Raw genomic sequence first — 26,503 nt, forward strand, 5'->3', positions numbered from 1 at the left:
CAAACACATCTTTGTTTGACAAAGATAATAAAAAATAATTGTAGACCTCTACAAGTCTGGTTCATCCTTGGGAGCAATTTCCAAACACCTGAAGGTACCACGTTCATCTCTACAAATAATAGTACGCAAGTATAAACACCATGGGACCATGCAGCCGCATACCACTCAGGAAGGAGACGTGATCTGTCTCCTTGAGATGAACGTACTTTTGTGTGAAAAGTGCAAATCAATCCCAGAACAACAGCAAAGGACCTTGTGAAGATGCTGAAGGAAACAGGTACACAAGTATCTATATCCACAGTAAAACACGAGTCCTATATCGACATAACCTTAAAGACCACTCAGCAAGGAAGAAGCCACTGCTCCAAAACCACCATAAAAAAGCCAGACTACGGTTTGCAACTGCACATAGGGACAAATATCGTACTTTTTGGAGAAATGTCCTCTGGTCTGATGAAACAAAAATATAACTGTTCAGCCATAAGGACTATTGTTATGTTTTGAGGGAAAAGGGGGAGGCTTGCAAGCCAAAGAACACCATCCCAACCGTGAAGCACGAGGGTGGCAGCATCATGTTGTGTGGGTGCTTTGCTGCAGGAGGGACTGGTGCACTTCACAAAATAGATTAAATTATGTGGATGTATTGAAACAACATCTCAAGACATCAGTCAGTTAAAGCTTGGTCGCAAATGGGTCTTCCAAATGGACAATGACCCCAAGCATACTTCCAAAATTGTGGCAAAATGGCTTAAGGACAACAAGTCAAGGTATTGGAGTGGCCATCACAAAGTCCTGACCTCAATCCCATACAAAATATGTGGTCAGAACTGAAAAAGCATGTGCGATCAAGGAGGCCTACAAACCTGACTCAGTTACACCAGCTCTGTCAGGAGGAATGGGCCAAAATTCAACCAACTTATTGTGGGAAGCCTTTGGAAAGCTACCCGAAACGTCTGACCCAAATTGAACAATTTAAAGGCAATGCTACCAAATACTAATTGAGTGTATGTAAACTTCTGACCCATTGGGAATGTGATGACAGAAATAAAAGCTGAAATAAATCATTCTCTCTACTATTATTCTGACATTTAACATGCTTAAAATAAAGTGGTGATCCTAACTGACCTAAAACAGGGAATTTTACTATTTTACTACTTAAATGTCATGAATTATGAAAAACGGAGGTTAAATGTATTTGGCTAAGGTGTATGTGAACATCCGACTTCAACTGTATACAGTATGTCACTCCCCTTGGTTCCTTTCCCAGGCGTCATTGTTTCTGTTTCAGTTTCATGTCTGTGCGTTTTTCGAGTTTCTTGTTTTGGATTATGTTGCGTTTTTCATTACAAACGCTCACTCCCTGAACTTGCTTCCCGACTCTCAGCGCACAACCTTACAGCTTAATTCCATCTTCCAGCATCATTATTATCTTCTATCAGCTGAACAATGTTTCTGTCCCACCTTTTATCCCTACAGTGCCTAGAACAGTATATTATTTTTTATAAAGATCCAGTCTAGAACTGTTTTTATATAGCCTCTGTCCAGAAAAGTCTATTTCTATTTAGCCACTGTATATTTATAGCCATACATCATCTCAACAACCACTCTGCTAGAGCTTGGCTTGTCTTCAGAGAATTCCCTTACCGCAAAAACACATGCATTTCACTTGATCAGATATGAATTGTTCCAAAAACATGTTTTCACACGTTTTCATGTGAAGTTAATGTGACAACATGTAAATCAATACATGAAACTAAACATTTGCAAACATGTGATTTCAAGTGAAGGGTTCCAAAAATAAGTGTTCACGTGATTTCACGTGAATGTTCACGTGAAATCATGTGGATTTTCTGTATGGGTTCTCTGTGCGTTAACACAGAGTTCTCCACCTTTCCCTCCATCTCTGTTTCTCCCTCTTCCTAACCCCCTCGCCCCGTTTCCTTTTCCCCCTACCACGTTTTCACACTGATGATCAGGCTGCGTGGCTCCTAGCCTCCTACTTACGGCAATTGTAATAGTAACAGCAGATATAATCGCCACACAAAGAGGAGTGCCATCACAGACAAACACACACTCACGCACACACCGACGTGGATAAATAGCGGCTTGTTCCTCTCGAACGTACGCTGGGGAGGAAAAGAGAGAAAGTGTCCACCTGCGCTGATCAAATACACAAGAGGGCTAAGGTAAAACATCATCCATATTCATCTTACTAGTAGATCGCTACATTACTTAAGTCCACTATGGATAAAGGATGGGAAGCAGACTGTCATTATGTACATCTGCTGTCAATGTGTCTGATCACCAGAATAGAAAAGATGGAGACGGTTCGTTTACAGGACAGATAACTGTCATCATCTGGAAACACACTGTTAGAGACATGAGAAGATAGTTTATTTACTACTCCAAATATAGTTTGGTTTTGGTTATTGCTTATTTACATCAGCAGTGCATTGTTTACACATTTAGAAATTGTAGTATGTGTGCGTGTATGTCAGTAAATGTCAGACAGTGGAGGAGCGACAGACAGAGGGGATTTGAAGCACCCACAAATCCCACCTACAGGTTTAACACCTCTCTCTCACTCTCTTCTATCTCAATCATTATCTCACCTCTTTATCATTTATCACACAAGGGAAATCCAACAAATATTTATCATCCTTGGGTACAGAAATAATCAATATCGTTCCTCCCTCCCTCTCATCTCAGTACTCCTCCCAACCCTTTTCAGCATATCTACCCAAAAACCTGCCCCTAATCAAACAGAGATTCTGCCTGGCCACTCTCAACTCAGAAACATTATATGAACATCTACATCCAAAAAGTGTGCATTTGAAAGAGAAAACAGCTATAGCTACCTAAATCTAGATACAGCTACAGTATTTTTAAGCCAAATGACCCTACAAAGGGTTAGTAACTGTGAAAGCTTTCAACAGAATGAGCTGTCAAGCTTATTCAGTCTGAATAGAGTGGTTTGCAAACCTAATCCCCCAAATACATTGATTACATAAAAACCTAAAGTCAGGATTAAGAGCATAATTTCTGACTCAGCAGAAAATAACATTAAAAAAAATAACAAAAGAAGGGCAATGTTTAAACTTGTAATCATCTACTTTATAATCATCTGCCCAGTGGTCATTATCCAACAAGATCTCACATTTTCACTGCATAATTAGACGTTGGTACACGTTCTTTAAATGTCAAATGTCATAGTTGCTCCAAACATAAAATGTCTGTGTGTTTTTGTTGCTCCTGTTGCTCTGTATCGTTCCATTTCACCAAACGTCAAATTTCGAAGTTAAGGATTAGGTTTTGGCAGTCATTCTGAATGGTTAAGGTTTGGGATATGGTTCAACCTTAAGAGTCCATCGATGCACATGTGCATCAATCTCAGTAACACAGTAAAAAAATCCTCATCAAAATCCGTCAGTTTAAGATAGAGATATCTGCATGGGCTCAATCCACCTCATCCGCCCATGTCGCCCTTCCGCATCTACAGTCGAAGGTAGCCAAGCTACAGCGGTGTTTGTCAGACCATGAGACATCCCGAAAATTGGTCTTCTCAATTAAAGGTCTGTAGCGTCCGAACGGTTTAGCATACAAACTATTATGATCTATGGAAAGGGGAGACTTGCACGAATGCAATGGTGTCACAAGACTCATGCAAACGAATGGAAGTACGGAGGAAGATTTGTGTTAAATATGTGCCAAAAAATATTTCCTTCACTTTCTTACATCTCCTAGAACCTTAAAAACCTTATTCCTTACGATTTATTTTTGATAGTCTTTTTTTTTGCCATTTAGAACTGTGTTATTCAATGCGTTTGTAGGGGCTATGGTAGTAACTGCCAAATTAAATATTTTATCAAATCATTTTTCAACCTAATTTTTATATCAAAAGGGGTCCTCGAATTCTTAATCAACACACAACCTTCTGATCCAGAGTCCACCACCTCCATCCACCTCAGCCCACAATGCTGTAGTACAACCCAAGCTTTGAAGCCATTTTCCATTATCCTTAGGACATTTCAACATCAATCTTGAACGATCTGGCTGTATTATCACCTATCCATGATTCCAGAGCAAATTAAAAAATAAATGTAGTTTTGTTGTGCAAAGGTTGAATAACGAAGCACACGTCTGTGCTCGTTGTAAACCGTACAATGATTCTGAAACAGAGATGAAAACGAAAGCTTAAAATGTAATTATAAATTGCATGCTGTGATGCTCCGCACAATGTCATTTTTAGCCAATATTACATTACATATATTTAGTTGAAATAGAACTGTTCTCATCGCTTAGGGCTGGATGGGTATATGGCCTTGCTCAGGGTCCTTTCTGCCCTTGTGACATATACCTCAGTCCCCAACTTCCACCTCCAGGGGGCAGTGAATGTGTCTGTATGTTTGCGTGGGTGTGCATGCGAGTGTGTCTTAATATTTTCTTATTTGAAATGGTAATGAGTGCATTAGATTCAATTGTAGCCTACTGGGCAGCAGCACACATGAAAATCAACCTCTCTGTAGAACAAAAGTGACATTAATATGATCGTACAGCACTGTGCCTGAAGAAAGCTAGGGTAAAAAAATAGATAGACCGTGTTAGTTTGATGAACTGAGACTGGCTTTACCCCATGCCTGTCGAGGTGCGCCATGCATCAGGGCTGATGTGTTTATCAGGATCAGGTCTACTCTATGAGAATGTATAGAGATAGCCTACACTCAGTTGTGTATACTGCAAAGCTGGCATAACAAGGCAAGGACATCAGTGAGACAGCAAGCTGCAGCCTGCAGAACAGACAACAGGGCTAATTTTAGAGTTAGATTACCTGAGAGGGTAAGGTCAATGCCTCTGTGTATAAAAGCATGATAGCTGGGGGTCCACATAACAATGTTCATGAAGGGTAACCGTTGGCAGTGGCAACACATACACAAATAGGGATGTGAGAGATATAGAGAGAGTGATGAGGTAGGGATGGAAAGAGGGTAGAGAGAAGAATGGAATCAGTTCAAACAGATTCAAGTTTGCCCCTCGGAGACAAACTGGACATCAGACAGATAGACGGATAGACAGAGCAAGGCAGGGACAGGCAGACAACCCCAGCCTTAAACAAAGACAGCAGAGCAGCATAGGTCTGTAAGGCCATAATTAGCCCATAAACAGCCTGGGAAGGTTTCAGCACTGGCACTCATCTTTCGGACAGGGACACAGACGGTATCCAAATGTGTGCATGCGCATACCCTTATGCAAAAGTGGACACACATACAGATACACACAATAAATAAAAAGGATACCGAATTATTCAGTGTTCCCATGATGTTTAACTCACACGGGAAATAAGTGATTGCAAAAATTGCTTCTCTCCATACCTAATGCAACGTGTAGATAATACTGTACTTTAGCAACAAAGGGAAACTCTGCATGGTGGGAAACTGCTTGCACCATGTCAACAGGGTGGTTATTCCAACCTGGTCTCAGAGCATTTTGTATTATTCTGTACATAAATCAGAAACACTTGATTTAGTATGATATGTGACTCGTTTCAGGAAACTAGGCATATGTCGCGCGTCAATACTTCACAGGAAAGTCATTTGAACGTAAACTTTTTTTTATCATATGTGGTTTTGGGCATAAATGCCTTCGGGAACATGTGAACTTTCATGTGCCTTAATATCAAATGTGTATGCCATCTGTAAATACGAATACAATTGTTAAATTACAGGGCAAATTGGTTTAGCCACAGAAAAAGGAACCAACCTTCCTGCTAGCCATGATTAGCGGCGATAATGAGTGGGCTGGGCATGCCGAGCGATGAGTTTGCATTGGTCTGCCATGTAGCGCACTTCTGTTTATAATATGAGCTGGTCAGTATGTGAAGGTAATCCTTTCTAACGCAGCGTTTTTGAAAGATATCACATAGTACAAGTGCATAAGTGTTGCGCTCCACTTTCTGGAGGACCGAGTTTTGAAATCAGTGGAATTAGAGTTTGATATCTAAGGAGCTGGATAAAATATGCAGACGGAGTCGAAAGAGATCACACAGAAGGCTGTTGTAGAAAACACCTCTCTCAGGATTCAAACCAAGGGCAACCATGGCATCTGTGATAGAGAGGGAGAAGTGTCCATCCATGTATATGGGTAAAGATAGTCTATCTGCCGACATTTTCAGATATTGCACGTTTCTAATTTTGTCAGAAAGACTTTTTCATTTCAAGTGAAAGTGTACTGTTAGCTAGCCCAGCTTAAGTTAGCTGGCTGGCTCGCTAGCTAACGTTATGTGTATGATCTGTGTATTTATATTATTCTTATCTCAGAGCCATTTGCAATGCTAGTTATAGCCTAATGTTAGCCAGCTAACATTGAACCTGGTTGGTAAGCTACCTGCAGATTCATGCAGGGTTGTAACGTTATGAGTTAGGATTATGGTTCATTGTTTAGCTAGCTAGCTACATGTCTAATCAAAAGACTCCACTATGCAAGTAACCATTTCAATAGAATGCTCATGATATCAATGCAAAAACTGTCGATAGACGTAGCTGGTAAATTCGATCTGGCTATCTACTCTAATTTCAGAGCACTCTCGTCTGAGTGTTCCAGAGCGCAGAATAACTGACAAATTTACGAACGCTCAACACAAGTTGAATATGGTTGGTGTCAGTTAACATCAGCAAACAAGTCTAATTAAATTGTTGCAAGCAGAGTTACAGTCACCAACACGCTGAATAACATGAAAACAGCCTAATCAGCTCTGCCAGGGCGAGTAAAATGGTCAAAATATTTGTGTCTGGAAGTAGCTAGCAAGCTAGCCAAAGTTAGCTACTTAGCTTTGATGGTTGACTGTCGTTGTGAGGTCAGAACGCTTGGATCAACCCTACTCCTCAGCAAGAGCATCCAGTGTAAGCTCTGAATGTTCCGAGAGTGAAACGCTCTTGACAGAACTCTGAATTCGTGAACACCCAGTGCGCACTCTGAGCACACTCTGGCAATTTACGAACACACCCGTAGTATAAACCAGCCTTTAGGCTGAATCTTTGGTTGTTTAGTAGATGGCCTCACATGTCAATCCTGAAAGAGATGGGTGAGGCTAAGGCTTTAGAGGGTGTGAATTATGCTGAATGTCAACTTTCAAAGCAGAATTACTTTCCCAGTTCCTCAACTGTAGTGTATAATATACAATTTTCGAGCTCTGAGTCTACTTTTGTACAATTTCAAATTTTGCTATATAAGAACGAATCGAGCCAGTCGGATACATACATTACATTTGGTATGGTTACAGATGGTTCCTTAAAACTTCTTGAGGGGCAATATTTGGAAATTCGGATAACTGACATCCCCAAAGTAAACGTCTGGTTACTCAGGCCGAGAAGATAGGATATGCATATAATTGGTAGAATTGGATAGAAAATATGCTAACGTTTCTAAAACTGTTAAAATAATGTCTGTGAGTGTAACAGAACTGATATGGCAGGAGAAAACCAGAGGAGAATCCATCCGGAAAAAAAATGTTTTTGGAGCTCACCACTCATTGAAATGGCTGTCTATGGGAAAATCAATGGAATACCTCCCAGATTGCAATTCCTAGGTATTCCAGTAGATGTCAACAGTCTTTAGAAAAGAGTTTCAGGTTTGTTTTTTGAAAAATGAGCTAGAATTTGTATATTTTCTAGGTGGCTCCCATTTTGGCAGTAGTATTGTGGCGCGCGTCGGTGAGGGCGCGCACTTCGTTATTTATCTCCGGTAATGAACATACTATTCTATGTCTTAAATTTGATTGTTTATTTACATATTAGGGTACCTGAGGATTGATTAGAAACGTTGTTTCACTTGTTTGGATAACGTTTATTGGTAACTTTGGCATTCATTTGTATGCATTTTGCACTCCAACTAAACTGACTTTTTTGGGATATAAAGAAGGACTTTATCGAACAAAACAACCATTTGTTATGTAGCTGGGACCCTTGGGATTGCAAACAGAGGAAGATCTTCAAAGGTAAGGGATTTATTTTGTCGCTATTTCTGACTTTTGTGACTCCTCTGCTTGTTTGAAAAATGTTTGTAATGCTTTTGTACGCAGGGCGCTGTCCTCAGATAATAGCATGGTATGCTTTCACCGTAAAGCCTTTTTGAAATCTGACAAAGCGGTTGGATTAAAAAGAAGTTAAGCTTTTAAACGATGTAAGACACTTGTATTTTCATTCATGTTTAACATTACAATTTTTTATTTAGAATTTGGCGCGTTCCGATTTCACCGGATGTTGTCGAATTTGATCCCGGTAGCGGGATTTCTGCACGATTATTAAGGAAAACATTTTAATTGGGTGCTTGGTCATGGAGGATGGTTCGGTGTAAAACACAAACATCTAGTAGCCCAAAAATTGCGAGTTCAAATCTCATCAACTGCTTGCTACTTTGTAACTACTCAGCATGCAAGCTAAACCTTTCCTTAACATTTACCCTTCCCTTGACCCTGCAACCTAACTCTTAAACTTAACCCCTAGCCTATTGTACTTTTTGAAAGTTCGTAACATATAACACGTTTAGCAAATTCTTAATCTGTTGTATGTTTTGCAAATTACTAACATATTGTACGTTTTTCTAATTTGTAACATACTGTACCTTTTGAAAATGCGTAACATATACCACTTTTAACAAATTTGTAGCATATTGTATGTTTTGCATATTCATAACATATATTACAAATTCATTCGTAAGATATCAAATGAAATTGGTGATGGACATTCACAAATTAATACATACCATGGGAAACGTAACATATCATATAAGTACAGAATACTATGAAATGCTCTGAGACCAGGTTGGTTATTCATGCAGTGTTTTATACCCTGCAGTGGTATTCCAACAAACAATACACTGATTTGAACCGATACATGTTCATGGCCAAATGTCAAGGCCAATGATGTTTCCTTGACAGATGGACATACCAGGATCTGCTCTCCAACTACATTCTCCACACTAAGAACAAGAAAACCATGGCACAGGAAGAAGTCAAAATACCGTAAGGCACCAAAACAACATCAAAGGGATTTTTTAGACCCAGTACTTTCAGGATCCCTATTCAGCAACCTGGCATCTTTTTAAAGGAATTGCGAATGTTGTTCTATAAAAAATTCATGAGGAAACTGACATGTTCAAATTTGGAATCCTTTTTATAGCAGCCCCTCCAGGAGTCTGTGCCTGCTGCATGGCTGAATAGAACATTAAGTGGCTTACCCCTGACTACACAGATTTGTCACAGAACTTTATAAATAGCTCTGCAGGCAGGCAGACAGGCACATGTTCCCACCCAATGTAGGTGAAGAGATTCAGCTCACTACAGAGCAGAGAAAACGTGAAAACACAGCTCTGCTCTCCACTGCAGAGATTGATTGATATAATACTTTATTGTCCCTCGTCTGGCAACATACAGCAGTTCCTGGCAAACATACACAAAATCAAAGCACAGGACATACAACACTCCATTTACAGACGACACATATCACAAGACGTACTTCAAACGTATGGATGAATACTGAATGTTTGGAGTTATGTCAGTGCATAACTGCCATCTTACGGGCTCCTGACCAATTCTGCTATTTTTTGTGCTTATTTTTGCTGATCGTAACTTTTCTTTACATAATGTTTCTGCCATCCTATGACCGAAAACAGCTTCTGGACATCAGAACAGCGATCACTAACCTCAATTTGGATGAAGATTTCTGAAAAGTCTGCGCAGGTACAAAAATATTGAGATTTATAAACTAGGCGCACCCTATACAGTACATAGGCATGTTTCCCATTATAAATCAGATCTGTCGTAAAGCTGTCGTAAAACAGTCGTAAATGAGCATAGAAATACCACCTGGAAAACGCCTCCATTCACATTTTATTGTGACGATAATGCTGTATTTTCTGTATAATTTGGAACTATTGGTATTAGGCCACGGCATGCAAAAATACTTATTGTTGTTCAGTATTTTGTTTTCGCACTCCTATCGCACAGCAATACTGTATCATTCCCATACTCCTCCATAGAGAATGGAAAGTGTTGAGCTAGACACAGGCAGCTCATTTGGGGGCTCATATGAACCACAGAGACTGAGTGTGGGATAATAGCGTGGTCGTGTTGAACCTTGCTTGTTCTCTCGGCTTCTCTACCAACAACTAATTGCATATAGAGCTCATAACCTGTATAACTAGACACCTCATAGGGACTAGTGAGCTACTAGCAGGAATCAGTAATACATACACACATTAATTACCAAGAGAGTTTTCATCTATACTTTTCGTCTAATGTTTTCATCTATATTTTTACAAGGTCTTGAAATACATCCACAGGTACACCTCCAATTGACTCAAATTATGTCAATTAGCCTATCAGAAGCTTCTAAAGCCATGACATACTTTTCTGGAATTTTCCAAGCTGTTTAAAGGCACAGTCAACTTAGTGTACAGTATATAAACTTCTGTACCACTGGTATTGTGATACATTTACATTTACATTTAAGTCATTTAGCAGACGCTCTTATCCAGAGCGACTTACAAATTGGTGCATTCACCTTATGACATCCAGTGGAACAGCCACTTTACAATAGTGCATCTAAATCTTTAGGGGGTGAGAAGGATTACTTGTCCTATCCTAGGTATTCCTTAAAGAGGTGGGGTTTCAGGTGTCTCCGGAAGGTGGTGATTGACTCCGCTGTCCTGGCGTCGTGAGGGAGTTTGCTCCACCATTGGGGGGCCAGAGCAGCGAACAGTTTTGACTGGGCTGAGCGGGAACTGTACTTCCTCAGTGGTAGGGAGGCGAGCAGGCCAGAGGTGGATGAACGCAGTGCCCTTGTTTGGGTGTAGGGCCTGATCAGAGCCTGGAGGTACTGAGGTGCCGTTCCCCTCACAGCTCCGTAGGCAAGCACCATGGTCTTGTAGCGGATGCGAGCTTCAACTGGAAGCCAGTGGAGAGAGCGGAGGAGCGGGGTGACGTGAGAGAACTTGGGAAGGTTGAACACCAGACGGGCTGCGGCGTTCTGGGTGAGTTGTAGGGGTTTAATGGCACAGGCAGGGAGCCCAGCCAACAGCGAGTTGCAGTAATCCAGACGGGAGATGACAAGTGCCTGGATTAGGACCTGCGCCGCTTCCTGTGTGAGGCAGGGTCGTACTCTGCGGATGTTGTAGAGCATGAACCTACAGGAACGGGCCACCGCCTTGATGTTAGTTGAGAACGACAGGGTGTTGTCCAGGATTACGCCAAGGTTCTTAGCGCTCTGGGAGGAGGACACAATGGAGTTGTCAACCGTGATGGCGAGATCATGGAACGGGCAGTCCTTCCCCGGGAGGAAGAGGAGCTCCATCTTGCCGAGGTTCAGCTTGAGGTGGTGATCCGTCATCCACACTGATATGTCTGCCAGACATGCAGAGATGCGATTCGCCACCTGGTCATCAGAAGGGGGAAAGGAGAAGATTAATTGTGTGTCGTCTGCATAGCAATGATAGGAGAGACCATGTGAGGTTATGACAGAGCCAAGTGACTTGGTGTATAGCGAGAATAGGAGAGGGCCTAGAACAGAGCCCTGGGGGACACCAGTGGTGAGAGCGCGTGGTGAGGAGACAGATTCTCGCCACGCCACCTGGTAGGAGCGACCTGTCAGGTAGGACGCAATCCAAGCGTGGGCCGCGCCGGAGATGCCCAACTCGGAGAGGGTGTAGAGGAGGATCTGATGGTTCACAGTATCGAAGGCAGCCGATAGGTCTAGAAGGATGAGAGCAGAGGAGAGAGAGTTAGCTTTAGCAGTGCGGAGCGCCTCCGTGATGCAGAGAAGAGCAGTCTCAGTTGAATGACTAGTCTTGAAACCTGACTGATTTGGATCAAGAAGGTCATTCTGGGAGAGATAGCGGTAGAGCTGGCCAAGGACGGCACGCTCAAGAGTTTTGGAGAGAAAAGAAAGAAGGGATACTGGTCTGTAGTTGTTGACATCGGAGGGATCGAGTGTAGGTTTTTTCAGAAGGGGTGCAACTCTCGCTCTCTTGAAGACGGAAGGGACGTAGCCAGCGGTCAGGGATGAGTTGATGAGCGAGGTGAGGTAAGGGAGAAGGTCTCCGGAAATGGTCTGGAGAAGAGAGGAGGGGATAGGGTCAAGCGGGCAGGTTGTTGGGCAGCCGGCCGTCACAAGACGCGAGATTTCATCTGGAGAGAGAGGGGAGAAAGAGGTCAGAGCACAGGGTAGGGCAGTGTGAGCAGAATCAGCGGTGTCGTTTGACTTAGCAAACGAGGATCGGATGTCGTCGACCTTCTTTTCAAAATGGTTGACGAAGTCATCTGCAGAGAGGGAGGAGGGGGGATTCAGGAGGGAGGAGAAGGTGGCAAAGAGCTTCCTAGGGTTAGAGGCAGATGCTTGGAATTTAGAGTGGTAGAAAGTGGATTTAGCAGCAGAGACAGAGGAGGAAAATGTAGAGAGGAGGGAGTGAAAGGATGCCAGGTCCGCAGGGAGGCGAGTTTTCCTCCATTTCCGCTCGGCTGCCCGGAGCCCTGTTCTGTGAGCTCGCAATGAGTCGTCGAGCCACGGAGCGGGAGGGGAGGACCGAGCCGGCCTGGAGGATAGGGGACATAGAGAGTCAAAGGATGCAGAAAGGGAGGAGAGGAGGGTTGAGGAGGCAGAATCAGGAGATAGTTTGGAGAAGGTTTGAGCAGAGGGAAGAGATGATAGGATGGAAGAGGAGAGAGTAGGGGGGAGAGAGAGCGAAGGTTGGGACGGCGCGATACCATCCGAGTAGGGGCAGTGTGGGAAGTGTTGGATGAGAGCGAGAGGGAAAAGGATACAAGGTAGTGGTCGGAGACTTGGAGGGGAGTTGCAATGAGGTTAGTGGAAGAACAGCATCTAGTAAAGATGAGGTCGAGCGTATTGCCTGCCTTGTGAGTAGGGGGGGAAGGTGAGAGGGTGAGGTCAAAAGAGGAGAGGAGTGGAAAGAAGGAGGCAGAGAGGAATGAGTCAAAGGTAGACGTGGGGAGGTTAAAGTCGCCCAGAACTGTGAGAGGTGAGCCGTCCTCAGGAAAGGAGCTTATCAATGCATCAAGCTCATTAATGAACTCTCCGAGGGAACCTGGAGGGCGATAAATGATAAGGATGTTAAGCTTGAAAGGGCTGGTAACTGTGACAGCATGGAATTCAAAGGAGGCGATAGACAGATGGGTAAGGGGAGAAAGAGAGAATGACCACTTGGGAGAGATGAGGATCCCGGTGCCACCACCCCGCTGACCAGAAGCTCTCGGGGTGTGCGAGAACACGTGGGCGGACGAGGAGAGAGCAGTAGGAGTAGCAGTGTTATCTGTGGTGATCCATGTTTCCGTCAGTGCCAAGAAGTCGAGGGACTGGAGGGAGGCAAAGGCTGAGATGAACTCTGCCTTGGAGCGTTTGTATGGTCTGTGCAGAGAGGAGAGAACAGGGATAGACAGACACATAGTTGACAGGCTGCAGAAGAGGCTACGCTAATGCAAGGAGATTGGAATGACAAGTGGACTACACGTCTCAAATGTTCAGAAAGTTAAGCTTACGTAGCAAGAATCTTATTGACTAAAATGATTAAAATGATACAGTACTGCTGAAGTAGGCTAGCTGGCAGTGGCTGTGTTGTTGACACTACACTAATCAAGTCGTTCCGTTGAGTGTAATAGTTTCTACAGTGGAGCTATTCGGGGGCTAGCTGGCTAGCTAGCAGTGTTGATTACGTTACATTGCGTTAAAAGAACGACAATAGCTGGCTAGCTAACCTAGAAAATCGCTCTAGACTACACAATTATCTTTGATACAAAGACGGCTATGTAGATAGCTATGTAGCTAGCTACGATCAAGCAAATCAAACCGTTGTGCTGTAATGAAATGAAATGAAAATGTGATACTACCTGTGGAGCGAAGCGGAATGCGACCGGGTTGTTGAGTGCAGAAGTTAAATTCGGTAGACGTTGGCTAGCTGTTAGCTGTTAGCTGTTAGCTAGCTAGCAGTGTCTCCTACGTTAAGGACGACAAATAGCTGGCCAGCTAACCTCGGTAAATTAAGATAATCACTCTAAGACTACACACTCTAAACTACACAATTATCTTGGATACGAAGACAGCAAAGACAACTATGTAGCTAGCTAACACTACACTAATCAAGTCGTTCAGTTGAGTGTAATAGTTTCTGCAGTGCTGCTATACGGTGGACGTTAGCTATGTGGCTAGCTGCTGGGCAGTAGACTACGTTAGGACGACGAAATACGATAATTACGCAATTATCTTTGATACAAAGACGGCTATGTAGCTAGCTAAGAAGAAATTGCTAAGATTAGACAAATCAAACCGTTGTACTATAATGAAATGTAATGAAAAGTAATGAAAACATGAAAAGTAATACTACCTGCGGACCGAAGTGCGAATGCGACCGCTCGCTCCAACCCGGAAGTTCATCCAGTGACTTATAAGTGAAATAATCAGTCTGTAAACAAATGTTGGAAAAAATGACTTGTGTCATGCACAAAGTAGATGTCCTAACCGACTTACCAAAACTAGTTTGTTAACAAGAAATTTGTGGAGTGGTCCATACGTTTTTGCAAAAGGAGACGTGGTTGAATGGTGTTGAATGCTGAAGAGAAGACCAGGATCAGAATCCAGGCATATGATTTTGGTGTATCCAAGTGCTGGTGCAGGATGTGCATGAAGAATAACAGTGTCCTCTGTAATCCACGCTGCTTTGTAGGTAGATTGGAAGGGGGCCCAACAGCTGTTCTGTTATTATCTCTATTGACATGAGGGCAACAGGTCTGTAATCGTTGAGGACTTTCAGTTTAGGGATCTTAGAGAATTATCACAGCTGATACTGATCTGTACTGTATATAGTCAAGGGACATTTCGAGAGTTTGGGACTATAAGGTTATATCTGCAATTTTTTCCAAATTTAGTTATTTACACAGTCTTGTTCTGTTCAATGTTCTTTACCTACAGTGCCTTCAGAAAGTATTCACACCCCTTGACTTTTTCCACATTTTGTTGTGTTACAGCCTGAATTTAACACACACACAAACACACACACACACAAAGCGTTCTAATAAACCTGCTCTGCCTAGATGGAATCTATGAGTGGAATCTTAAAAGTGCATGATGAGAAGGCCTATTAAAGTGATTTTTGCATGCAATTTGACCAATTACAGCAGACGCCAAAACAATCCTCCATGACGCCTCCTCCAACACCCACCAATGTTTCTCTGTAGAGTAAAATGTATTATACTACTATTGTATTTCAGCATCTATCTAAACTAACACTTCCTCTACAGAGAAACATTGGTGGGTGTTGGAGGAGGCAATTTTATCCAAAGTGCCCGAGAATTAACTCATATATTCTGTATGTATGGTAGCACATTCATGAATCAAACCAACAACCTCAGTGTTTCTAGCAGCACCATGTTCCATCCAACTAAACCATCTTAACCAACAATATATATTGTTTTGCAATATAGTGGCCTGTAGGAATCAAGCTTATTGAAAAAGGAAAAGCTTTTGTGATAAAAGCAGTTTGTTGATATTGTAGTGGGACTGCCATGGCATCTGGCTTTAGGGTAATGATCACCAAAGGAAGTAATACTTACACTAACTACCCTGTTGTTCATAAGTATAAAAAGACCAGACAACCCCCCCTCTCTTTATTCGCCAGCAGAGAAATACTGCAAACACCAGTTATTTAAAAGAGGAGTCCTTGGATTACAGAAGCTTGACTGACCATTCCAATTACACCAAGAGGCAAAGCAACACTGAGTTCTCTAACAATTTACCCACCAATGGGATGGAGATCATGTCACTGATCATGTCACTGATGTAACTAACTTCAGATGGGGGAACTCATTCCTCTCATTCCATTTTGGCATATTGAGCACTCAGCAGTGTTTGGTGTGCGTGTTATCAGGTAAAATAGGTGCATGGTAGAGAGGCTTGTGGCTCACTATCCAGATTGGATGTTCTCTGGAAGCTAGCTGATGGGTATTCATGTTGCCTTCTCCATATGGAGCTACACCTGCTTTCTATGTCTATCTGGTGTGTCTCTTTAGAGCAATGACTCTAATCAGATCCATAAATATGTCTGTCTGTCTGATCTGTCTAATCCTACAGCAGCTGGCCAAAGGGTGATGATATGAAACGTTACTGTTTGATAAGTCAGGTAGAACTTTACTTGCCATTTCTTTCATTTGATGATTACATCAACAACCGGTGTCCATGATACACCATAGAAAAAACATTGAACAGATTGATTGTGTGATATGTAGTGTGAGCGAGTAAGTAGAAATATGTTGAAGGCAAATTACTATGTGTCATCAGGTCGGTGCATATTAAACAAATGTGAAGTGATGTTTTAGTAAACTTCATGAGGCACATCCTGAAACTGTGCTCTCCCACTTCCAGCATCTGAACACCTGGATGCAAACATTTAATTATGTAGTCATTGGATGGATCAATACACTGATCCACAGGCCATGGCCTTGCTCATGACTGACCCATCAGCATAGTGACTACAGGCAGGAGGTTTAGATCTGAGCACTTTCCTAGAAGACTATGTTTAGAGCTGTACGTGTACATGTTCCCTGTACTTTCCCTCTTCAAAGGGGGGGACACTCTTGACCCAAACTGCTACATACCTATATCTATCCTACCCTGCCTTTCTAAGGTCTTCGAAAGCCAAGTCAACAAACATATTACCGACCATTTCGAATCTCACCATACCTTCTCTGCTATGCAATCTGGTTTCAGAGCTGGTCATGGGTGCACCTCAGCCACGCTCAAGGTCCTAAACGATATCTTGACCGCCATCGATAAGAAACATTACTGTGCAGCCGTATTCATTGATCTGGCCAAGGCTTTACATTTACATTTACATTTAAGTCATTTAGCAGACGCTCTTATCCAGAGCGACTTACAAATTGGTGCATACACCTTATGACATCCAGTGGAACAGCCACTTGCATCTAAATCTTTTAAGGGGGGAGAAGGGGGTGAGAAGGATTACTTACCCTTACTTACCCTATCCTAGGTATTCCTTGAAGAGGTGGGGTTTCAGGTGTCTCCGGAAGGTGGTGATTGACTCCGCTGTCCTGGCGTCGTGAGGGAGTTTGTTCCACCATTGGGGGGCCAGAGCAGCGAACAGTTTTGACTGGGCTGAGCGGGAACTGTACTTCCTCAGTGGTAGGGAGGCGAGCAGGCCAGAGGTGGATGAACGCAGTGCCCTTGTTTGGGTGTAGGGCCTGATCAGAGCCTGGAGGTACTGAGGTGCCGTTCCCCTCACAGCTCCGTAGGCTTTCTACTCTGTCAATCATGACAGCCTTGGTTTCTCAAATGATTGCCTCGCCTGGTTCACCAACTACTTCTCTGATAGAGTTCAGTGTGTCAAATCGGAGGGTCTGCTGTCCGGACCTCTGGCAGTCTCTATGGGGATGCCACAGGGTTCAATTCTTGGACCGACTCTCTTCTCTGTACACATCAATGATGTCGCTCTTGCTGCTGGTGAGTCTCTGATCCACCTCTACGCAGACGACACCATTCTGTATACTTCTGACCCTTCTTTGGACACTGTGTTAATAACAACCCTCCAGGCAAGCTTCAATGCCATACAACTCTCCTTCCGTGGCCTCCAATTGCTCTTAAATACAAGTAAAACTAAATGCATGCTCTTCAACCGATCGCTGCCTGCACTTGCCCGCCTGTCCAACATCACTACTCTGGACGGCTCTGACTTCGAATACGTGGACAACTACAAATACCTAGGTGCCTGGTTAGACTGCAAACTCTCCTTCCAGACCCACATCAAACATATCCAATCCAAAGATAAATCTAGAATTGGCTTCCTATTTCGCAACAAAGCATCCTTCACTCATGCTGCCAAACATACCCTTGTAAAACAGGCCATCCTACCAATCCTCGACTTCTGCGATGTTATTTACAAAATAGGCTCCAATACCCTACTCAACAAATTGGATGCAGTCTATCACAGTGCAATCCATTTTGTCACCAAAGCCCCATATACTACCCAACATTGCAACCTGTGCGCTCTCGTTGGCTGGCCCTCGCTTCATACTCGTCACCAAACCCACTGGCTCCATGTCATCTACAAGACCACCCTGCTAGGTAAAGTCCCCCCTTATCTCAGCTCGCTGGTCACCATAGCATCACCCACCTGTAGCACGCACTCCAGCAGGTATATCTCTCTGGTCACCCCCAAGACCAATTATTTCTTTGGTCGCCTCTCCTTCCAGTTCTCTGCTGCCAATGACTGGAAGGAACTACAAAAATCTCTGAAACTGGAAACACTTATCTCCCTCACTAGCTTTAAGCACCAACTGTCAGAGCAGCTCACAGATTACTGCACCTGTACATAGCCCACTTATAATTTAGCCCAAACCACTACCTCTTTCCCTAATCTATTTATTTTATTTATTTATTTATTTAGCTCCTTTGCACCCCATTATTTTTATTTCTGCTTTGCACATTCTTCCACTGCAAATCTACCATTCCAGTGTTTTACTTGTTATTGTAACAGCGTTCGTCTGTTGAAAGAGGAGCGGACCAAAATGCGGCGTGGTGGTTACTCATGTTCTTTAATGGAAATATACGATACATGAAATAACAATAATATATACAAAACAACAAAACGAAACGCGAAAACCTATACAGCCTATCTTGTGATAACAAACACAGAGACAGGAACAATCACCCACGAAACACTCACAGAATATGGCTGCCTAAATATGGCTCCCAATCAGAGACAACGATAATTCACCTGACTCTGATTGAGAACCGCCTCAGGCAGAAATAGACTACGTACACACCACACAAAAGCCCAAGACAAAAAACACACCACAATAACCCATGTCACACCCTGGCCTGACCAAATAAATAAAGAAAACACAAAATACTAAGACCAAGGCGTGACAGTTATATAGACATTTACTTTGGCCTTTTTTTGCCTTTACCTCCCTTATCTCACCTCATTTGCTCACATCGTATATAGACTTGTTTATACTGTATTATTGACTGTATGTTTGTTTTACTCCATGTGTAACTCTGTGTCATTGTATGTGTCGAACTGCTTTGTTTTATCTTGGCCAGGTTGCAATTGTAAATGAGAACTTGCCTACCTGGTTAAATAAAGGTGAAAAAAATCAGAGGACAGTCTAAATTTGATATAATAGGTTTTCATGTCATGTGATCAGTAATCAGGAGAGGTACTTTCTTGTGTGCTTTTATTCCATTCTCCCATTCATATGAGTAGAACCATGAAGACCAGACTAGGCTGCCTGTCCAATAAGTCTGACTCATACCCCGACATCACTGAGTTCCTGCCCCCTGCCCAGGACAGGGCCACCAGATGCCGAAAGTAAGTAGATATTTTCATCAGATGACATTGTTCCAGTCCCTCCCATTGATATAGAATGTACGTATTATTACTCGCAATGCCAGAAATATGTCATACAGTTGAAGTCGGATGTTTACATAACTTATGTTTTTCAACCACTCCACAAATGTCTTGTTAAGCAAGTCGGTTAGGACATCTACTTTGTGGATGGCACAAGTCATTTTTCCAACAATTGTTTACAGACAGATTATTTCACTTATAATTCCCTGTATCACAATTCCAGTGGGTCACAAGTTTACATACACTAAGTTGACTGTGTCTTTAAACAGCTTGGAAAATTCCAGAAAACTTTGTCATGGCTTTAGAAGCTTCCGGTAGGCTAATTGACATCATTTGAGTCAATTGAAGGTGTACCTGTAGATGTCTTTCAATGCCTACCTTCAAACTCAGTGCATCTTTGCTTGACATCATAAGAAAATCAAAAGAAACCAGCCAAGACCTCAGAAAAAAATGGTAGACCTCCACAAGTCTGGTTCATCCTTGGGAGCAATTTCCAAACGCCTGAAGGTACCACGCTCATCTGTACAAACATTAGTATGCAGTCTAATCACCATGGGACCACTCAGCCATCATACCGTTCAGGAAGGATATACGTTCTGTCTCCTAGAGATTAACATACTTTGGTGCAAAAAGTGCAAATCAATCCCAGAAAAACAGCACAGGACCTTGTGAAGATGCTGGAGGAAACAGGTACAAACGTATCTATATCCACAGTAAAATGAGTCCTATAATCGGCATAACCTGAAAAGCCGCTCAGCAAGGAAGAAGCCACTGCTCCAAAACTGCCATAAAAAAGCCAGACTATGGTTTGCAGCTGCACATGGGGACAAAGATAGTAATTTTTGTAGGAATGTCCTCTGGTCTGATGAAACAAAAATAGAACTGTTTGGCCATAATGACCATCGTTATGTTTGGAGGAAAAAGGGGGAGGCTTGCAAGCCAAAGAACACCATCCCAACCGTGAAGCACGGGGGTGGCAGTATCATGTTTGTGGGGGTGATTTGCTGAAGGAGGGCCTGGTGCACCTCACAAAATAGATGTCATCATGAGGGAGGAAAATGATGTGGATATATTGAAGCAACATCTCAAGACATTAGTCAGGAAGTTAAAGCTTGGTCGCAAATGGGTCTTCCAAATGGACAATGACCCGAAGCTTATTTCCAAAATTGTGGCAAAATCGCTTAAGGACAACAAAGTCGAGGTATTGGAGTGGCCATCTCAAAGCCCTGACCTCAATCCCATAGAAAATGTGTGGTCAGAACTGAAATAGTGTGTGCGAGGAGGCCTACAAACCTGACTCAGTTACACCAGCTCTGTCAGGAGGAATGTCAGGAGGAATGGGAAAAAATTCATCCAACTTATTGCGGGACGCTTGTGGAAGACTACCCAAAACATTTGATCTAAGTTAAACAATTTAAAGCAATGCTTCAAAATACTAATTGAGTGTATGTAGACTTCTGACCCACTGGGAATATGATTAAAGAAATAATAGCTGAAATAAATCATTCTCTCTACAATTATTCTGACATCTCACATTCTTAAAATAAAATGGTGATTCTAACTGACCTAAAACAGAGAACGTTTACTCAGATTAAATGTCAGGAATTCATAAAACTCAGTTTATATGTATTTGGCTAAGGTGTATATAAACTTCTGACTTCAGCTGTATGTAATAAGACTACGCGATAGACGGTGTAGACTCTTTTTGAAACACCTCTTAAACTATCAATGTGTGTGTGTTGAATTGCCTTTATCTGCATGGTTGGATCCACATTTGAAAACATGTCACTGTATATTTCTGTCTTTTCTTCAAGGCTGTCAAAAGATGAAGTCGTTCTGTGGGCAGATTCCTTCGATGTTCTTCTGTCGAACAAGTGTAAGTCCCTTTTTATTGACAAGTATCAGTGAATCCTTCTCCTTAGAGTTCGATATGAGAAATTGAACCAAAATAAGGAGGAAACAATATATATATTTTTTTTTATCAACCAACCCCTCCAAAAAACTGCCCGTGCCATTGTTAGCGAAGCAAACCACGCAACTGTACGGATTACATTTTTTTCCTCAGTCTCATTCTATACCCCTTCTGTTCCCTTTGAAAATATGATTGCCTCTCTATTTCCTTTGACAAGATGATTGTCTTTCTGTATCCTATCTGAGGATGGCTCCCTACATCAGTCCATTTCCTTCCCCCTAAACCCTTCTTATGTAAGATCCGCTGTCTGTCTGGCTATTGATGTGTGACTCATTGTGTTACTCCTCAACACACAATGAGTCACACGCTTGGTTGTGACCTTCTCTGTGGATTACACAATAACACACATGTTCCTGTGCAAATACACACATGCAAACACACACACAGACTCACAAGCACACACATAGCGTTCACGTGCAGGCACACACACACACGTGACAGGTTAAGTGTGTTCATAATAACAGGTCATCTGAAGAGACTGTCAGTGTTCTCTCTCTCACTCGCACATACACTCTCACTAGAGAACCTGACCAAAAAAGAGAGAAAAGGGAGTGATAGCTGTAGGCTCTCCACAGGGAGCGGAAAACTAGACTGCACTGTAGGAAGACAGACGACCTCCCTTGACTTTAGTTCTATTTAATTTTATTTTTCAGTGCGTCAATGAACAACAACTTGCTGTTTTTTAATATTACAATAATATTTTGTCCAAACTAGAGATATACTCACAACTCAAGTCATATGGTAATGTTATGTTAATGGTCATTTGTAATGTAATGTGTGAATGTTTCAAATTAGCATTTGTCTCTATTGAGTTAATCAAGCAGTACTGTAAACCCTTCTACTAACTCTTTAGCAGGTGGTGCTGTTGTATAACATAGACAAATTGGTGTAAACTTCAATCATGGTTTGACGTCACATCCACACGTAACCTCGTATGACCCTAGCTGCATGAAAGTCTAGGCTCTCAGTCTGCTTGTTCCTGTAATTGACAAATATTATCCTCAGACAGAAGGGGACAAAGGGAAACACTTCTGTAACCAGTTTCACCAAACACCATTTTTAAAATGATTTCACATTTATTTAACCAGGTAGGCCAGTTGAGAAGTTCTCATTTACAACTGCGACCTGGCAATGAGTAAAGAGACCATGATGCTGAACTAAATCTATGTTTTTCAATATTAAATTATAATCTTTATGTGTACATTAGCTCTCTCTGTGTAGTGTATTTCTGCATTATGTAAGGAAAATCGAATGAGAGTGAGAAATGAACACTGACCTACAGTACATTCAGACATTGGAAGGCCTTTGCTTGACTACCAGATAATAGCCTATTCCTAAAGAGGCTAATTAATTAAAACCTATAAAAATATAAGCTAATATATGGAATTGTTTTAAGATGATCATACCATGGATAATTGAGCTCTTTGATTTAGAATGTTAGCACCCCTTTAGGTAAAAAAAAACATTTAAATTACATATCATTTGATAGAATATTGAATTTGGTCTTTACAACTACAGCCCATACAAACACATTGAATAACACATTCATAATTGGGGAAAAAGTCAGTCATAAGGAATAAGGTCACACGGAATAAGGTTTTGAAGTGTCTGTCCTATATCTGGGAGAAATAGGAAAGCTCAGGATCTTTGTATATTTTTTGGGACACATATTGTAAGAATAAAGCAGGGCGAGAGAATCTTCCTCCAAGCTAAGTTCAATGCTTTTTTATTGTGAACACTGTCTGTTGACAAGGCTGTATGTAGTCACAGTGTCCCTGGTGATTTTCCTATAACCAGTGTGTAGTGAGAGTGTGTGAGTAATGTTGGTGATAGGGCCTGATGGACTACTCTACTGCTGCTGCTGGGCAAATGTTAAGCAAATAAATGCAAGAGAAAAGAGGGAGGGAGGGAGTGAAGGAGGGATAGCAAGTATGGAGAAAACATGTTAACATGACATGGCCGATTGCAAAACATGACCTCCTGTGTTTTCATTGATGTCAGACAAATTGATCACTTATCTTTGATTGATGAATACAAAAATCTCATTGAAGGTTTGTGGGCCATATGTTTATGTTCTAATAACAGAGCTCTTCCCTGTGCTGAGAACAAGAGCACACTCTGCATCTGAGACAATATCAACACATGGTAAACAACCCTGTTAGTATCTACAGCTGCTCTCTGTGAAGAAAAAAATAGGTGCTGGGATACAATATCGATCTTTGTAAAGACTCTCTCTCTCTCTCTCTCTCTCTCTCTCTCTCTCTCTCACTCTCTCACTCACTCTCTCACCACCACTCACCACTCACCACTCACCACCACACTCACACCACTCACCACCACCACCACTCACCACTCACTCACTCACCACACTCACCACCACCACCACCACTCACCACCACCACTCACCACTCTCACTCTCACACTCTCACACTCACTCACTCACTCACTCACTCTCACTGTCCGTTAGCTCTTCTATCTATCTGATGGATGTTTTGTGTCTTAGGTGGCCTGGCTGCCTTCCAGGCTTTTCTCCAGACGGAGTTCAGCGACGAGAACATTGAGTTCTGGATGGCCTGCGAGGAATATAAAAAAATCAAGACTCCCGCTAAATTGATGACCAAAATTAACAAGATCTACAATGAGTTTATTGATGTCAAGGCTCCCAGAGAGGTTTGTGTTTGATCAAATGACTAATGATGCAACATATTCACTTTGTCTCTTTTAAGGCCAGGCACCACACCCTAATAGGGTATTTTCCCCTTAATCATATCACAATCTTTTACCAGTTGAAAGTGTACAGAAATCTAATCGTTTTTTGTATTAAATATGAAAATTATATGTGTATATTTGTGTATATTTGTGTATATTATGTGTATATTTGTGTATATTTGCATATCACACAAATACATTTTTCTGGACGCTGAATGAAGAAAGACTAAATATTAATGTTTCATTTTGTTAAGACACTCCATGGCTGGACTTACACATAGATTGTTTTTTAAAGTATTTATTCACACATTTATTCACACATCTATCTGTAAACACTAAAGAAAGATAGGTAAAATGCCTTTAAAATGGCACAGTTTTCAGAAGAAAATGTAATCTAGAAAATTTAAAAAATGAAAGTAAATTAACATGTAACATTCTCTATGAAATGGGCTTCGACTTTTTGATGAGTAAGAATAAGATCAAATATAGAAAATATTAATGGACCAAAGTAATGTATATACAAAAATATATTTTCAACCTGTGGTGCCTGGCCTTAAATAACAATGCAAAAGACTATGATTCGTTTTTAATTTGGGGTTACTATGTGTCAGATAAACATTTTAATCCACAACCTCCCAATATTACCGATAGATACACATGAATACTCTATGCATACTTTGATTATAAGGATTAATAATCATGCTTATGCTGTCCACAAACAAGTGTTTCATAGGAAATTCACACTAAGATGATTTGGATATCTACATTTTCGTTTCTCTTCCTTGGTCTCTGTAGGTAAACATAGACTTCCGTACGCGGGAAGTGATGAGGCAGAGCCTTGCGGAGCCCACCCCCTCCAGTCTGAATGAGGTTCAGGCCAGGGTCCACAGCCTCATGGAGAAAGACTCTTACCCACGCTTTCTCCACTCCAAGATCTACCAGGACTTACTCGGCATGCAGTACACACACTGCCATCGGAACTCTGTCTGAAGAACACACACATGTGCCGTCGCAGATACACATACACACACACGCACACACACACAGTTGTGTTTTTCTTCAGTAGCTAGAACCCAAGGAACCATTATTCCTCATGTTCTAACTTGAGATCTCAATGCGTAACTCAATAACTCAAGATGACATGATGAGTCATGTGAACGTTTTTGAGTTATCCATACAAATATCAAGTTAGGATTCTCCTCTCACAGAGAGATTCTTAGTATTTAGACATATTGTGATATTGTATCGTCCCTCTTAGAACTGTGTCAACATATAGTTTACACTTGGAAAACAAAATACCACAAGACATTGCACTGTGTATCCTTTTATTACTCCTATTAGAAAATGTGTTGTTGTTGATGATATTTATTTCTCCCATCACTATTGATTTATCGTGGTGTAGAAATATGTCTGGCAATTTTATTAAAGTTTTGCAAACATGTCATCTGATATATACACTATATGTGCGTGGTTGTACAGAAGTGGTGCAAATTGTGGGTTGGAAAAAAAGTCTAATCAATATCATGTTTTTCCATAACTTTCTTTTCATCTTACAACAGATACAGTGGGTATTCCCCTTATCTAGCCACGTCCACTCGACTCAGTTCCATTTGAACGTGATTGTGTTTGTTTCCGTCTCACAACTTCCGTCAATGCTAGTGAATTACCTCAGCGGTGGCTAGCTAATACTGACAAACGAGCATCATTAACACATCATAACATTAAAACCTACCCTAACCAGAAATCGTAATAGATGGTAGCATTCGCCCAAAACTGAAAGCGCGTACCACCTCATTTAAACATGGCAAGGCGACTTGGAATATGCCAGAATACAAACTGGGCAGTCATTCCCTCCGCAAGGAAATCAAACAAGCAAAATGTCAGTATAGAGACAAAGTGGAGTCGTAATTCAACGGCTGAGACACGAGACGTATGTGGCGGTGTCTACAGACAATCAAGGACTAGAAAAGGAAAACCAAGCATGTCACGGATAACGACGTCTTGCTTCCAAACAACACCTTCTTGGCCCACTTTGAGGATAATACAGTGCCACCGACTTGTGTAAGACATTTAAACATGTTAACCCTCACAAGGCTGCGAGCCCAGGCGGCATGCCTAGCCAAGTCCTCAGAGCATGCGCAGACCAGCTGGCTGATGTGTTTACGAACATATTCAATCTCTCCCTATCCCTGCTGTCCCCACATGCTTCAAGATGGCCACCATTGTTCCTGTACTCAAGAATGCAAAGGTAACTGAACTAAATGACTATTGCCCCTTAGCAGTCACTTTTGTCATCATGAAGTGCATCTTACCTGTCATTCTAGACCCACTTCAATTTGCTTACTGCTCCAAAAGGTCCACAGACGATGCAATCACCATCACACTGCACACTGCCCTCTG

The 26,503-nt window shown here is 41.9% G+C and overlaps 1 protein-coding gene across 3 annotated transcripts; it reads left to right on the plus strand.

Moving 5' to 3' along the window:
* The first annotated feature begins 1,961 nt into the window (after positions 1 to 1,961).
* Positions 1,962 to 25,545, plus strand: LOC118358709 (regulator of G-protein signaling 8-like). Of its 3 annotated transcripts, XM_052480289.1 has the most exons (6): positions 8,920 to 9,016; positions 9,667 to 9,733; positions 19,279 to 19,383; positions 21,237 to 21,298; positions 23,898 to 24,064; positions 24,899 to 25,545. In XM_052480289.1, the coding sequence occupies exons 3-6, from the start codon at positions 19,283 to 19,285 to the stop codon at positions 25,091 to 25,093; spliced, it is 525 nt and encodes a 174-aa protein (XP_052336249.1). In that variant the 5' UTR covers positions 8,920 to 9,016; positions 9,667 to 9,733; positions 19,279 to 19,282; the 3' UTR covers positions 25,094 to 25,545. The 3 variants fall into 3 exon arrangements, with proteins under 3 accessions (XP_035592533.1, XP_052336249.1, XP_035592534.1); XM_035736640.1 differs by lacking the exons at positions 8,920 to 9,016; positions 9,667 to 9,733 and adding an exon at positions 1,962 to 2,186; XM_035736641.1 differs by lacking the exon at positions 8,920 to 9,016 and having other exon boundaries at positions 9,399 to 9,733.
* Positions 25,546 to 26,503: the final 958 nt, after the last annotated feature.

Source organism: Oncorhynchus keta, chromosome 26 (assembly GCF_023373465.1).
Source record: "Oncorhynchus keta strain PuntledgeMale-10-30-2019 chromosome 26, Oket_V2, whole genome shotgun sequence".
NCBI lineage: Eukaryota > Metazoa > Chordata > Actinopteri > Salmoniformes > Salmonidae > Oncorhynchus > Oncorhynchus keta.

Bases quoted from the DNA above. Each gene is read 5' to 3' on its own strand.
- LOC118358709 (XM_035736640.1), top strand. From the start codon at position 19,283: ATGAAGACCAGACTAGGCTGCCTGTCCAATAAGTCTGACTCATACCCC. The intron at 21,299-23,897 runs GTAAGTCCCTTT...TTTGTGTCTTAG, and splicing joins TGTTCTTCTGTCGAACAAGT to GTGGCCTGGCTGCCTTCCAG. The intron at 24,065-24,898 runs GTTTGTGTTTGA...TGGTCTCTGTAG, and splicing joins ATGTCAAGGCTCCCAGAGAG to GTAAACATAGACTTCCGTAC.